General features: G+C 38.5%; 1 protein-coding gene across 3 annotated transcripts in view; it reads right to left on the bottom strand.

The window, feature by feature from the left end:
* Window positions 1–499: 499 nt before the first annotated feature.
* The window catches only part of LOC137192489 (alsin-like), a 41,099-nt gene continuing 26,501 nt past the window's right edge, over window positions 500–15,097 (bottom strand). For all 3 annotated transcript variants that reach the window (XM_067603226.1, XM_067603228.1, XM_067603227.1), the window contains 16 exons: window positions 14,922–14,987; window positions 14,744–14,842; window positions 14,261–14,425; window positions 13,895–14,006; window positions 13,169–13,246; window positions 12,629–12,765; window positions 12,189–12,344; window positions 11,372–11,486; window positions 10,695–10,852; window positions 9,421–9,513; window positions 8,319–8,501; window positions 7,641–7,686; window positions 7,430–7,491; window positions 5,693–5,842; window positions 5,474–5,570; window positions 500–4,385 (listed from right to left, as the gene is read on the bottom strand). In XM_067603226.1, the coding sequence (XP_067459327.1) occupies window positions 4,347–4,385; window positions 5,474–5,570; window positions 5,693–5,842; window positions 7,430–7,491; window positions 7,641–7,686; window positions 8,319–8,501; window positions 9,421–9,513; window positions 10,695–10,852; window positions 11,372–11,486; window positions 12,189–12,344; window positions 12,629–12,765; window positions 13,169–13,246; window positions 13,895–14,006; window positions 14,261–14,425; window positions 14,744–14,842; window positions 14,922–14,987 (1,756 nt within the window). In that variant the 3' untranslated portion in view covers window positions 500–4,346. The remainder of the gene's footprint in view (window positions 4,386–5,473; window positions 5,571–5,692; window positions 5,843–7,429; window positions 7,492–7,640; window positions 7,687–8,318; window positions 8,502–9,420; window positions 9,514–10,694; window positions 10,853–11,371; window positions 11,487–12,188; window positions 12,345–12,628; window positions 12,766–13,168; window positions 13,247–13,894; window positions 14,007–14,260; window positions 14,426–14,743; window positions 14,843–14,921; window positions 14,988–15,097) is intronic.

Raw genomic sequence — 15,097 nt, 5'->3', positions numbered from 1 at the left:
TAAAGAAACCAGAAAATATTCACATTTAAGTAGCTGGAATCAGACAATTTGGACTTTTTATTCTTAAAAGATGACAATAAATTTAATAGTTGGCAACTAATCGACTGATTGTTGCAGCTCTAAATATTTACCTCTGAAATGTAGTGGAGTAGAAGTATAAAGAATACTCAAAGCACAAAAACCTGACATGTTTATAACTATATATATAAATATAATTATGAAGACATTATAATTACATTTGATTATTGAAAATGAGTGTCGGTAACATCCTGAGCACACAGCCGTTTTCACAGAAGACATTTTGAATCGTCATAGCAACAAAGGCTCAGGTGTAAATAATAAAATTAATCCATTCAGCTGCTTCAGTTTCAGGGTCCTGGTCTTGTTCACGCTGCTCACTGGGACACTTGAACAGGACGGAGCCGTCGTAATAATCATAATTTCAAACTGGTCACAACTGCAGTTCAGTCATGAATCCGAGAAATAAAATCAGGAGACATTTTCAGAATTTAACCAAATTTATTGCTCCATTTTTTTTTAAGTAAACACACTTTAATTCATTTCCTACATCAATGCATTCATCCATCAAAACTATTTAACATTCTACAATCAGTTCCCTTGATCATCACTTTCTAGAAAAGGTATGAAGTTACAAAAATATAGAATTGGTTAGAAAAATAATCAACTTAAGTCATAAATTCAGTGTGGTTATAGCCTCCTAGTCTGAAACCTCCACTTTATAAACACTTTATGTTACCACGGACCATTTTAGAAATAACAACAGTTGTTCAGTGACTTTTCATTCTCGCAGGCAGCCGTTGTTTTCAGCTCATTTCAGTACAATAATTAACCAACGGGGAGTTTTACACTGTATTTTAATGTGACAACAATGTAACTAATAAGAATTTTTTTAAAAATGGCAAAAATATTCAATATGAAGGGATACAATCACAATTTGTAATGTGTAAATGCTGATTTCTACTGAAATGATGTCAAACCAACGGCTGCCTGACAAGTAGGAAATAAATCTAACAGTCTGTTGTATGATGTGATAAAAATGGTTGTTAGTACTGAGATTACAGATGATTTGTAGATTTTGGGTTATGACATGAAAAAACATTTGTATTGTTGTTTGACTTGGTGTTAATGGAGGCCAGAGAAGTCAGACTTTTGTCTCATTCATCCTTATATATTACATCTGTATTAAACTACACTGCAGTGGTTTTACTAGCGAAAAGAAAACAAAGACATTTAATCAACTGCACCGACACAAACAGATTTCTGAGGGGATAAATTCAGCAAAAACTGGAGTGAAAATAAATACAGTACAAACAATTCGGTTAATTGTTGAAATGGTAGAAGAGAGTCAGAAACCAACAGCTGCTTTTCTGTCATTTTGGCAAAATATTCTGTTGCTTTCTGATGTCGAACCTGAGAGATTTACACTGACTGTTTTATCCCTGACATCAACATAACAAGTTCATTATGTCAGTAAAATGACAGTAGTGCATGCTGGATTTTTATAATTAAACACATCATTAATCTTTGTGGATTCACGGCTGATGGGATTTTAGAGGGAATCTGAAAATTTGACTCTAAGTTTGTCTTCTTTTTGATATCCAGACGGTTGGTTGGGAAATAAAGGTTAAAAGACTGATTTATATTTTTTAATATATCTCTAATAAATAATTTAAATTACATTCTAATAATAAATTAAGTAATAAAATTTTTTTTATAAGTGATTAGAGGTTCCCTCGCGCTTTTAAAAAACAGAAAACAAAAGGATATTGCACTCAAACATAACTGCAGGAGTCATTTCAAGGACCTGAAGACCAGAGAAGGATCATAAACTTGGAAGTGTGTGTTGTTATTTTAATGTTCCTAAAATGATCTAAATCTGAAAAACATTTATAACACAAACTGATGGTTTCAAATGATCAAAGCAAATTTATAAGAAAGAAATGAAATGAAAGAAAACGAAATGCCTTAATGTACTTTGACGTTTTTATAGACTACTGTAGCTAATCGGCTATAAAAGCAAATAAAATCTCAATGAAAACACACACACACACACACACACACACACACACACACACACACACACAGTAGTTCATTTAACTAAGTGCAGTAGTTCATGAGAAAATAGCGAACATGTTGAAAATGTTAAATATTCTCATAAAACGGGCCGACCTACAATCAAATCATTTCAATCTGCTGACGAGTTGATGAATCCTCAATCAGACGACACAACCTCTCTAACAGAAGTCTGAAATATTCCTTTTACACAGTAACTCGACAGCCAGTTTTCATGACAAAGGGAATGTGAACGTTACTAGTTGGTGAGTTGGTAACTGTGAGTACAACATTAAAACTCCCTCATGTGAAATGTGTTCGTTATATGATCGTTCACATCCAGAAACGCAGGAATGAACGTTTCCTTTACGCTCAGCTGATCGGTGTTCCCTCATTAATCATATTAAATACAGAATCGTGTCGCTCTGTCGTCCTGCTGGTCAGTTTGCTGGATATTAGTTATGAATATCTGAAGTCAGACAAACTGCGGGAGAACACACAGGTCGAGATTACAGTACATGAGTGTACAAGTTTTAAAAACATAAATAAAAAATAATTAAAACAGTGTCAAGAAAGTGAAAATCTGTTTAGTGTAATCTGTGAGTGAAGCATTTAAAGGATATAATATTGTCCAGTTCGGGGTGTGAAACGGGAGCAAAGTAAGATGTTCATACAGTTATGCCTGCGGGAGCATAACATGACACAAAAAAAAATTAAGTTGTTTTTCTTTTCATTAGCTACAAGCTTTCTGGTCTGGTAATTTTGGTTTTGTATTGAAGGAACATCAGACCACAGCTGAGGTTTTTAAGCGCCTTGAGCAGTTTGTTTCTGTTCTGTACTCACAGACTTTGTACACTGTGAGTCACACTGACGAGTTTAATTTAGACGGGAGAAGCGGAGCCTCACGTTCGGTCCGCTCTTCAGCTGCTGCAGCTGCTCACTGATGACGTAAAGCTCTGATATCTACTCAGGAGGCTCCGTTTGACCCTAAAAACTCCATCTGTGCCTCCTGTTGTTTCTCTGCGACCGGTGAAAAGTATTAAAAACAATGAAAAACTCCTTCTGTTAAACGCTACGAGTGCTAACAACATGCCCAAGCGCTCTTATCTCAACTGTTCATTTTATACCAAACTGAAGTTACATACAGTCAAACGCTGTATACAGTTTCAACTTACCCGTATGTGACTGTAGGTTTTGCAGTATTTAAAAGAGTGCAACACTGAGGTCGGAGATGATCTCCATAATCTGACAGAGTATCTGGTTACTCGCTCAGTTTCACTGTTAAAATTCAGTGAAATTAAACACTTGGAAAGTTTAGATTTACAACTTTAAAATCTTGAAGTTAAAGAGTGCTTGGTTATTACAAAAATATTTACACCTTTCTTTTTTTTTTTTTTTTTCAATTATTCGCCCATGTTCCCTTTGACACGTGTGTTTCAGACTTCATCAGAGACTCGTTAGTCTCTTCACTTTGCCTGCAGTGTTTGGAAGCTCTGATAGAAAACAGAAGAAACACACATACATACGATACAGTACAGAATCTCACATGAGAACTTATCTTGTAGTAAATTAACTTGTCGGAAAATACTGTGAAATACTTAATGTAGTACTTAATGAAAAAAACTGCGCTGTTATAACAGTTTTGCAAGCAAACTGTCTGAGACTTTTACATTCTGTTTGAGATGAAAAGATGAAAATTGAGTTAATGTATTGCTGAAAATGTTACACAGGGATGAATCCCTTGTAGGTAAAGTGAGTGTTTTTCTAAACTGTAATCTTTGTTTTTTAGATTTAGAGGTTTTCTGAATGACTTGGTAGTTTAACAAAGTGCATCAACAACAGAGTCACTGACCGAAACACTGAAGCTCAACCCGACACAAATGATCTGATACCAAACAAGTCTGATCTGAACTCTGTGTGACAATTAATCAGCTAATCAGACATTTATTCTGCTTGTAAATATTCAGGTTTGAGCTTCGTATAAATGTTAAGTGCTGTCAGATAATTACTGCTGTAACAGGAGAACTAATCCAGTGAAATGAGTTCAGGTTGAGATGATAATACGGTTTTCTAATATGTCCAGAACATACCGAAAAGGATCGACAGTGAACGAGGTGCGAGACATTTTTCGCTCTTCCCGCCCTCTGCTCAGCCTAAGTGCAGCTTCCCAGTGGCCACCAGTAGAAAACTGGTCGTTTGACTGGTTTTGTTCCGGCAGCTCCTGTGTGTAAAATGTCGCGCTGCTGTTTTCGCTTCCTTCTTCTGTCCGCTGCTTATGTGGTCGACTCCCGCTGGATCTGGATGTAGCAGGCCTGCAGCACAGACACACAGACGTGTTTAAAAAAGTGAATGAATAGAATAGAAACAGAATTAATGAATGATTGGCAATGATGAATACATTAATAATTGCTTTTAAGACATTTCTAAACCAAACAAGGATCCAGATTTGTACCAAAATACACAGTAAAAGACGAATAGAGCAAAATTGAAAGTGTTTTTTCTCGCTCATCAGTAGATTTTGAAGGACTGTGCATGTGGAATCTAAATTTGGTTGGAATTGCGTATTATGCAAAAGTATCATGATGACAATTTATGTCAAACAGGCCATGAAATTATTAAAAATTAGTGAATAAATAGATAAATATAAAACAAACTAAAGAACAAATGAGAAAGTGAATGAAAATTAGAAAAAATAGAAATATACAGATAAATGTTTGGGTTAATGAGCAAATAAATTAATAAAAAAAATTTAAGAATTGCTGGAGGTGTGATTCATTTTCAACTCTACACCATTTATAAAGGTGTTTTCTATGTGTGTGTGTGTGTGTTTCAGTTTACAACAGTTTTAAAAGAATTAGGTTTAGGGTTCAGCATTTTCTGTAGTTGTCATGCTTAAAGATCCCCTACAGTCATGTTTGTTTGTTTGTTTGTTTGTTTGTCTGATATGGTTTTTGCACAAAAAAAAGTTTAATTTCCTCATTAAAAATCCTTAAAATTACATCTACCCCTTCTACCTAATTTACAAAAATCCAGAATCTATGAAAATGCAAATATATTTGGACACAAGACGTCTCAAGGAAAAAGTCCATTCTCAGCATATTTACACCAGGTGCTTCAAGTCTCCACATCACCCTGGTGTAAGTTGAATATTGGACCGTTATTGGCTCCAAACTAGTTGTGATGTCACAAATCACGCTCATGGGTACACACCTTAAACTGAGATTTAAGGTGAGAACAGAGAAAATTTCCCCTTCAGTAGCAAAACGTGAAAACTTCTAGTGTCAAACTCACACAGGCACAGTGAAGCTCAAACAAGCGAAGTAACAAGAAGAAACACAAAGTTTTTGAGTGAAAGAGGACTTTAAGGTGTTGCTGGTGTCGTAGTTGCTGTCGGTCCCACCTTCAGTGTGGTGAACATCAGTCCCATCTCTCCGTGCTGAACGTTGGGATCCATCAGATCTTCTATCAGACTCACCTCGGCTCCCAGGTTCCTGATCCTGGTCAACAGAACAGTCACAACACAACAAGTTCAGTCACTAGCCTGCAGCGTCCTAGTAGGTGTGTGTGTGTGTGTGTGTGTGTGTGTGTGTGTGTGTGTGTGTGTGTGTGTGTGTGAGACCTCGCCCGGAGCACCACATAGAGGAAGAGAGGCAGCAGGTCATCCATGCACCACAGGAAGTTACCATCCAGCAGAGGCTTTATCTCCTGGGTCAACTCCTCAAACGTCTTCTGGATGACCAGAAGTTTGTCTGATGGAGTGAAGGTGGTGCTGCGTGTGAAGGAGAAGTTCATTGTTTAATTATGCACATAATCATGAACGATCACTTCAGGCTTTAAGGTTAAGAACTGAGATCTGATGTAGAAATAATCTGCCACATCATGTCATGGACGGGTATTGCTTGGATTAAAACTGATTTAAAATGAGACTTCTGTATAAATAAAGCTGAAACGTCTTCAGTCCCTCCGTCCAATCTTCACTCACAACTGTCAAATCTAAAGACTGTGTTTCAATTTTAACACCTGTCTCTGAATGGAGTCCTGGTGCAGATGAACTGTCACCAGCGCACGTCAAATTAAATCAAACCTTGACCTCGACGTGACTTCTCACAAATTTGTTTGACATATTAGTTTTTTGCTTTTTGTGATTTTCTGTTATTTTTATACTATTATGATGTCAGATGTTTATATTAAACATAGTCAAAGTTCCAAAACTGGAGGTAAACATGTCAAAGAAGACCAGACTTCAGCCTGCACTGAACGCTTCATTTGTAATGCTTTATGCGGATCATGTACGGATGTATTTGAGAATTTGACATCGCGGGTGAAGAACGAGAAAAAGAAGTGAAATCCTCCTACTACTATTTGTTTACGCAACATCTGGAGCCGCCGGAAACTTTTGGAAGCTAACCAATTAGAACGCAGACAAGTGCTAAAACAACCTGTTTCAGACAGAGGCTGAACTGAGGGGCTGCATAAAGGGCCAGTATAAGATAAATAAGGAGATTTGCAAAGATTTTCCAGTAGAGTCCCAGAATATAAATATGATGATTTGTTCCTTTTAGGGGCCGTTCAGATGTTGAACGGCCCCAATAATGACTATTGGTGCTTTCACAAAATATTTACACAATGAGATTTTTGATTAAATAATCATCAGTAATGTGTATAAAATGACTAAGTGGCTAAAGACAAATAATAGATCAGTCTGGTAAATTCAGAAAATTACATCATTTTACTAAACCAGGAAAAGAGTATTTATGTCATATCACCATATTATGATATCCAAAATCTAAGATGATATCTAGTCTCATATCACAATATCGATATAATATCAATACATTGCCCAGCCTTACTTGGGAGGTTGTGTTACTGTCACGCCTGCTGTTACTAAGCAACCGGAAAAACTTGTATCTTTTAGTCTTTTAACGGCGGTTGGCAACCAGCATTGTTTGACCTTTCAACTGGATGTTGTGACGTCCTTGGACAGAAAGGGTGAAGCAAGTTCTGTGGCGCTGATTGGTTTATTATTATTGTCACATGACCTGCGGAGCACTTGTTGCATTCTCCGCAGTGCATCTTGGTGCACCGCGGAGGTACCCAAAAAAACAATGTGCAAGGAACGCACTTTCGGTTTTGAGTACGCATTGAAAATGAATTTGTGTACGCAAAAGACGCAACATCTGAACAGCCCTTTAATCTTCATCCCCGAGAGCCATCTTTTAAGGCAGCACTTAGTATCAACAGCTCGACCGATTCACACATGGTATCTAAACTGACCTGTTGACACTAACGCTACCTTGCACTCGCTAACAGACTTCAATGAGATCTAAAGTCACACCGGGTCCAGGACTGCAGCTACCTGATTTGCTGAAGTGTCTCTACAGCAGAAACAAAGCAGGCATCTTTACTGCTGGATACAATCTGTGATAGAGGAGATACAACAGGAAATAAAAAAACAGCACAACTGTACACTGGTGTCACAGGTAATCAGTGATGTGTGTCAATTATATGGATAAGGATAAAAAAAGAAAGAAATGTTACATGTAGAGAAAACACTGAATATATCTGACCTGTTTTTTCTCTCCAAGAATTGACATCCACACCGGCCAGAACTTCCTACAAGAGAAAAACATTCTTATTTAACAAAACAAATTAAAACACCTGCAAAACGTAAAATTGTGCATCAATTATCAGGTCATTTGTTGAATTTTAACACACATACACACACATACACACTTTGTGAGCATATAGCTTTGTGTGAGTGGAACAGCATTAGAGGTGAGGTTAAAATGAAACGTGTGTATTATGAATTATTTTATTTCTCTACTGTATGATTAAAATTAGAAGTCCCTCCCTTGTTGTCCTTATTTTCCCTTCACTTCCTTACGGAGTCATTCAATTGTAATCTACTTTAAAAAGACGCCTTTTGTGATACATCTCTTGTAATCGAGCTGTCAGGAACGGGCTGAGCTGTGATTTTGGTGTAGTGGGCACAGTCCGAACATTACGAACTGAGACTAGATGTAAATTATGAATGAAATAATCTCAGTATGTCAGAGCTGACGTGAAACACAGACGGTACTTAAAGACTCTAAAATGTTGGTTTGAATGGAAGGAAACTTCTTTTGGTCTTGAAATAAAAGTCACTAACAACCAGAACGACATCGCTAAACTTACCGTTATCCAGACACAGTTTATTTGTGGGTTTACGTGTGTGTGTGTGTGTGTTTGTGAATGTTCACACTCACTCCTGCACTCCCAGGAAGCTGAGCAGTGACTGATCGGGCTGTTTGTTGAGTCGGAGGATGCGGTCCCAGTACTGGGCCTCCTCCGGCTCCTCCTGCAGGCAGTACAGAGTAAAGAGAGGAGGATAGAGACGAGGGAGCAGCAGAGGGAGGAGCAGAGAGGAGCAGCTCACCACCAAAACACAGCTGGAGGAGGTGAAGGAGGAGGAGGAGGAGAGAAAGGGAGATGAAGTTTTAACATACAGTTTGTCTTCAGCACTGAAACGAATTTTGTCATCTTGTAAACAAACCATCGTAACTGTTGAACTAATCGCCTGATCGTTACCACGATTGATTGATTGTTTTTATTGTCAATGTGAAGATTATAATGGGAACTTTTTTTATTCACAAATTTATTTTTTTTAAACCGACATTTTCTCTTTTCTTTCATGATTTTACATATTTTATAAACTTAAAAGCAAAACGAGTTTATGCACAATTAATTATTATATCTACATTTTTGCTAACTTTCATAAGACTTGATTGTAATTTCTATTTACGATGTTTAACACCTGGATTGTGATGAAATGGAAATTGTTTTTTGGTTTATAAAGTCTTTTAAAATAAAAAGATCATAATGAAGTTTCAACTTTAAGCCACATAACTCTCAAGAATACAGGCTACAACCTGACCTGGGACTCAGGTCTGGACCAGTATTCCTGGTTCACACGTCTCGTCCAACTTAACCTACTTTTTGTCTCGAGTCGGTTTAACTGCAAGCCTAATTTTTGAATGAACAGGTTTATTCATCTGCTGAACACATGGCAAATCACTCGCTCAAAGAACAACGATAACCAGAAATATAAAAAGCAAAAACAAGTCAAATTTCTTCCAAATCTTGAAGTTTTAAGAGCAATGAACTGTCAGAAAACCAGACCAGTTTCTCCACTTTCCCTGTTCACTGCTAAACCTCACTGATCACTTATTTGTTGGGAGTGACGAGATGTGTCGTGAGAAGGGCAGAGAGCGTAAAACCGAAACCCAATTTCTGATCATCTGCCACAGCTGTTAGTTTTTAGTCCGTTTACACGGCAGGATTATCTGTCTAATACTGTCTGATACTCACTCTGATGTGTCCGAGTTGTGTCTGCTTTTGGATGGAGAGACAGGGGGGTCTGGGATGATGCCGCCATCATCTGGTAACCCAGGAAACAGAAACCTGCAGGCGAAAACGTTTGTTATTAAGCTGGACTATAAATATCTAAAGTTAACTGTGTGAGATGTTTTTATTTAATTTCTTCTGTGCCATCATATTGTGTTGGTGTTGATTTTGTGGTTTTGTTTGGAGATGATCAGTTGTAAACTGTGTCATGACCTGCTAATATACACACACACACACACACACACACACACACACACACACACACATATATATCTACATACACATACATATATAGTCATACATCTAATAATCTGCCATTTACTCTGTGGACATGTATGAGTCTGACTACTCTTGAGCTGTTATTGAACTTAGTTTGCAAAGATTAGCGGCAGATTTGTGTCATTCATGTTAATATCTACTCTGAACCATCAGTGTGCAAAACAGACACACACACACATTTCTTGTCCAGGTGCTGAGTCCAAAAAAGATTGTAGATGATTTCTGCTTCTCAAGGACTTGCAACACTAAATGCTCTGTTTGAAAAAGGTATTAAAGGTGTGTGTCATAGAGTAAATAGCCTATAATCTATCTGTCAATCAATAAAACTTTGTTTGTATAGCACCTTTCATACAGATTAGTGTAATTCAAAGTGCTTAACAGATGACTGACAAGCTGATAATAACAGAACGAATGTAAACAGTAAAACAATTTGAGACTAATGCACAGAAAAAGAAATTTAATAAAATAAAATAAAATAATTCTATGTACACAATGTTAATTTGCACAGCAGTACAGCAGAAATATGCACTAATTATGTGACACTGACACACACCTGAGTCACTTTGATACCTCCGTACCTGCTGAAGAGCCAAGCTGGACTTGTAATGTTGTACTTTTTCCAAATATAATAAAGAAAAAAAAATCAATATCAACTCTGTAGACACAACTACAGCAAAAAGACATGAATTTGGAGACAAGACCAGTCCTTGGAGTTGTTTTAGATTCAACGCACCGGTCAGCACAATATTTAAACGCATTTCCCTCCCACCAGCCTTTCTAAACAGACATCATAAGAAAACTAAAACCCTCTGCGATTCCTGAGTGAGTCTCTCCAGTTTTTCCAACCACAGTGGAAAAAAACATGGAGTCTAAAACGCAACGCCAACCTGAGGGACCTATAAGGGCTGAGCAGTAAAAAAAAGGGGAACAACGAGTGAGATGTCAGAACTTGAAGCTACCTCACGATGCTGTAGAAATGTGTAAGGTAGGCCTGGACCTCCTGGACAGCCTGCCTGAGCAGCCTGCGGTTGGATCCCACACCGACGTAAGTCATCCTGTAGACGGTCACTAATGTCTCCACCAGCCAGCCCAGAGGGTGGTGGGGCGTCTCACATGCCTTAGATACACGCACGCACGCACACACACACACACACACACACACACACACACACACACACACACACACACACACACACACACACACACACACACACACACACACACACACACACACACACACACACGATGAGTCATGATCACTGATTCAGTATGAGGTTAAAGCAGTAGTCATACCCTGCAATGCTACTTTTATGAAGGTCATGATGTTCAACTGTTTCAGTAATGTGTTACTTCAACTTTATAGTCTTTTGTTGCTGTTGAGTTGGATACTGAAAAGTGTTTCTGACAATTTGTCCAAATAATAAAAATGAGGGTGGACAAAATATTAGAAACACCTCTTAGTGTGTCAAACTGGCAACTGAGTGCATTTTATTCTTATTTCTCAGCCTATATATTGTGCAATACTCTCTACCTGACAAAACATTGCACAGAAAGAGAGAGACAGTTTCTCACAAGCACACGTGTATGAGATGACACACACACACACACACACAGTTTCCCTCACAGTCACATGTACCTTGGTGAGATATCTTCGTATGTTGTCATAGTTAGCGGTGGTGACTGGTTCTCCGTGCTGAGGAATGAACTCCAAACCCTCCAGTATTTTGGTCTGAGATCTGCTGAGGTTAGGGCTAAACACACACACACACACACACACACACACACACACACACACACACACACACACACACACACACACACACACTTATTTTGATATACAGCCATACATCTCAGAAAGGTTCAGTCAAGTTTATAAATGCCTCTGTGTGTGTATTTCAGTACGTTCACATGCACTAAAGTAAGCAGGTTACAGTTGGTTTTCTCTGATTTTTTAATTGTAACATTAATGAGAAACCTGGTTACTGTTATCAGGGGAGGGCATTAGAAAAAAACCCTGTTTTCCCCAGGTAGATTTCTCCTGCAGAGCGTAGATTTCTGTGTAACCAGGTTTCTAATCGTCTTTTTACAAGTACATATATGCATAACAAAAGACTCCAGACAGAGAAAGTGGAGCGGAGCGGCTGGAAGAAAGGAGAGGTAGTTTAACACGGAGTGATGCGGCCTGGTATTTAAAATATTTCCATCCAAGTTTGACTAAAACTGTAATAAAATAGGTCGGTTTCAACCACTGACCATTTAAGTATTTGTTTAATTCACACACTCTGACACTCTGACACACTCACACCAAAACAAAACAAAGAAAAAAAAAAGTCAGAAAGCAGGGTCGTCTATTGCTAATACAGTTAAAATAAGTAAACGCTTCCAAAACAAGGTCAGGGTCTGTGGATTTACAGTAACCAGGTTGTTAATGCACTGATTGTGTGTGTATCTACCAGTGTCGACGTGCACTTGTTATAGTAACAGCGATGTTCTCCCAGGCTGTTATCCGCTCTCCTCTCGCTGCGCTGTCGCAGCCCAGTCGACTCCAACATTCGTCAAACACGCAGGTCCACCTCTGACCTGCGGGCACCACGTACTGACCCAACCTGCTGCATACGCACACATTTGAACATGTTTAAATACCAAAAACAACATAAACAACAGATTCTACAAATCTAGTTGTCAATTAAATTTCTGCACATTGATTAATCGACTCATCGTTGCAGCTCTAGTAGAATATCAAAGACATAGAGATGTACATGCAAATGTCCAAATAAAACTTGTACAGACTTCAACATTTGCTGCTCAACATAAGATTGTTCACATGGTATTTGTTTAGAAAATCAGCTCAGGTAGCTCAAGTTAATTCCAGGTGTAAAAGAGTACAACTCACAGCAGGTTGTTTCTGTCTTTGTCGTCTGGTCCCTCGACGGCTGGTTTGTAGTACGTTCCAACCACCTTCAGCCCTGTAGTCCATTCTCCATTGAACAGGCCCTCTAATGAGTCACCGTTAGCCAGGGATAAAACTCCCTGGAAGAAGAGAGGGGGAGTTATGTTTCTGTATAAAACTATATTCAGTGTCTTGCAGGTGGCCGCATGTAGTTAGCAACATGTAATCATTTTGTGGTAAGTTGAAATAAAGTACACAGAGACAAAAATACAAGTGATTCATGTTTTGACTGATGCTGAACAAGAAAACCAAATTACATTCTAACAAAGCTGTGAAGATTTCTGTAGCGCTACTGGCACACTGACAAGAGCAATCAGCAAGTGCTTATCAAAAATCAGACAGGCAGCAGCAGGTAGATGTGGTAAAAAACGTCTGTCGGCATGAGACACGGACAGAATATCTATGTGGCGAAGAATAAACAATTGTTAGAGCCAGACAGACAGCCGGAGCACAATAATAAAAAGAGACGGAGATGTTTTCTACCTTCCCGCTGACAATCCAATCATCAGAAAACTCCCCGTGGAAAGCTGTGTTGTCCTCTGACACCAGCAGACCTGTACCCTGATAGAAAATACACATCAAATTTCACAAAGTCATATTATGGATCTACAGTAATTAGGATTGTGTCCACAGATTTTTTTTGTTTTGATCACAGAACATTTGTTCACTGTTACTGTGCATTTTGTCATACTTTCAGATTTCTGGCTGCAGGTGATTCATTCACCACAATTGGTTATAGCTATTAAGTTTGGATTTCCACTGTGTCATCTACTGTAACGGGACATTACATCTGGGAGACACTGTTGAGATACATTTGCTGACATTTATTAACTTTTCTTTCATCATCTCTTAAGTCCATTGTTGTTTATGGTTGATGTGAGAAAAATCAAAGCTCAGTGGCGCCATCTTCTGTCTTTACATGACACTACACATCAGCCGAAACTACCGATCTTCATCTCCAAATATATATAATACATTTGCGGCTAAAAACAGAGGGAATTATTAGCAGATGATGAACTTCAGGTTAACTAATATCATAAACACTGTTTATTGGTCCATATCTTACCAGATAATTAAGTTTGGCAGTAAACACTCGCTGTCTGGGTTGGAAATCGAAAACTCAGTTTCATGAACAAACTCAGCCTCCTCAGATAGTTGTTCAGTTGAATCTCTGTACATCAAACCATGTATTTGTCATCGTTAACTTACACTCATCTTGTTTTCTCTGAAGGTCCCTTCATAGTAAACACAGTGCTGAGTAACAACCACGGCGTTCCCGTGCCTCTGGTCGTCCACCCATAGCCCCATGTACTTCTCACCTCTGGAAAAACAAATGACAGCAATGATCAATATTCACTGATCACATTTAAATTCACTCAAAGCACAATTTCACTGCAGCCAGGATAACTACTTACATTTACACACATAGGATCACTTGTTTCAAAGTTGTATCCTTGCATGCTTTACTCCAAAAATTGACTACAATAACACTTAGAGGAAACCTCCAGCTGAGAGCTTAAATGCTTTCTACACAGGAAGTGTTCTTGTGTTTAAAGACAGAGCCGTTAATCAGACCTGGTGATGTCATCATAGACTCCATATCCTGTCTTCCTGTCATGGACCCACTGGCCGATGAAAACGCTGGAGGAAGTCCTAGCCAGTTTACCGGAGCTCAGCATGCCGTAACCGTGACGCTGGTCATCATAGAAACAGCCCTCGTACACCTCGCCATTGGCATACCTGGGAAAGACCGAGACAGACATGAACACACACACACACACACACACACACACACACACACACACACACACACACACACATATAGTGACCCTTTATATGTTAATGTGTAGAGAAAAACACCAACACTTGAGTCACTAATATTACCTTTAAATTTGTGTCAAGTACTGCTGCTTCAAATCAAACATGACACTAGTAATTCATGGCTCATTTTGGTGACATTTTTACATAATTATACAATCATACAACGTTATATGCGGGTCATTTGTCATTTGCTACTCTCTACTTTACTGAAAGGTCGTTAGAAAACAGCATACTGACTTGTATTTGCCGAAACCATGGATCTTGCCCTCTCTCCAGTGTCCTTGGTAAGTATCTGGTTTATCCAGCAATTTGTTAGGCATTTTACACTCCCCGTAGCTGGAAGGAAAAATAACAATTATATGAAGAAATGTTGAGACAACAGTTTCACAACATAACACCTGGTTGATGTACCGACCCGTCCTCCAGTCCGTTCTTAAAGTTCCCGCTGTAGGTCCGTCCATCTGGCCACTCCATGTTTCCTCTGTAAAAGCAATTATATTTTACTATCCAGCTCTTTCTTTACACAGTCACTTTTTTTTTTTTACACTTGGTGGCCATTTAATTAGCCACTACCAGGTAGAATCGACTTCA

Source organism: Thunnus thynnus, chromosome 11 (genome assembly GCF_963924715.1).
Source record: "Thunnus thynnus chromosome 11, fThuThy2.1, whole genome shotgun sequence".
In the NCBI taxonomy this organism is placed as follows: Eukaryota; Metazoa; Chordata; class Actinopteri; order Scombriformes; family Scombridae; genus Thunnus; species Thunnus thynnus.
This window is presented reverse-complemented; position numbering and strand designations above follow the sequence as displayed.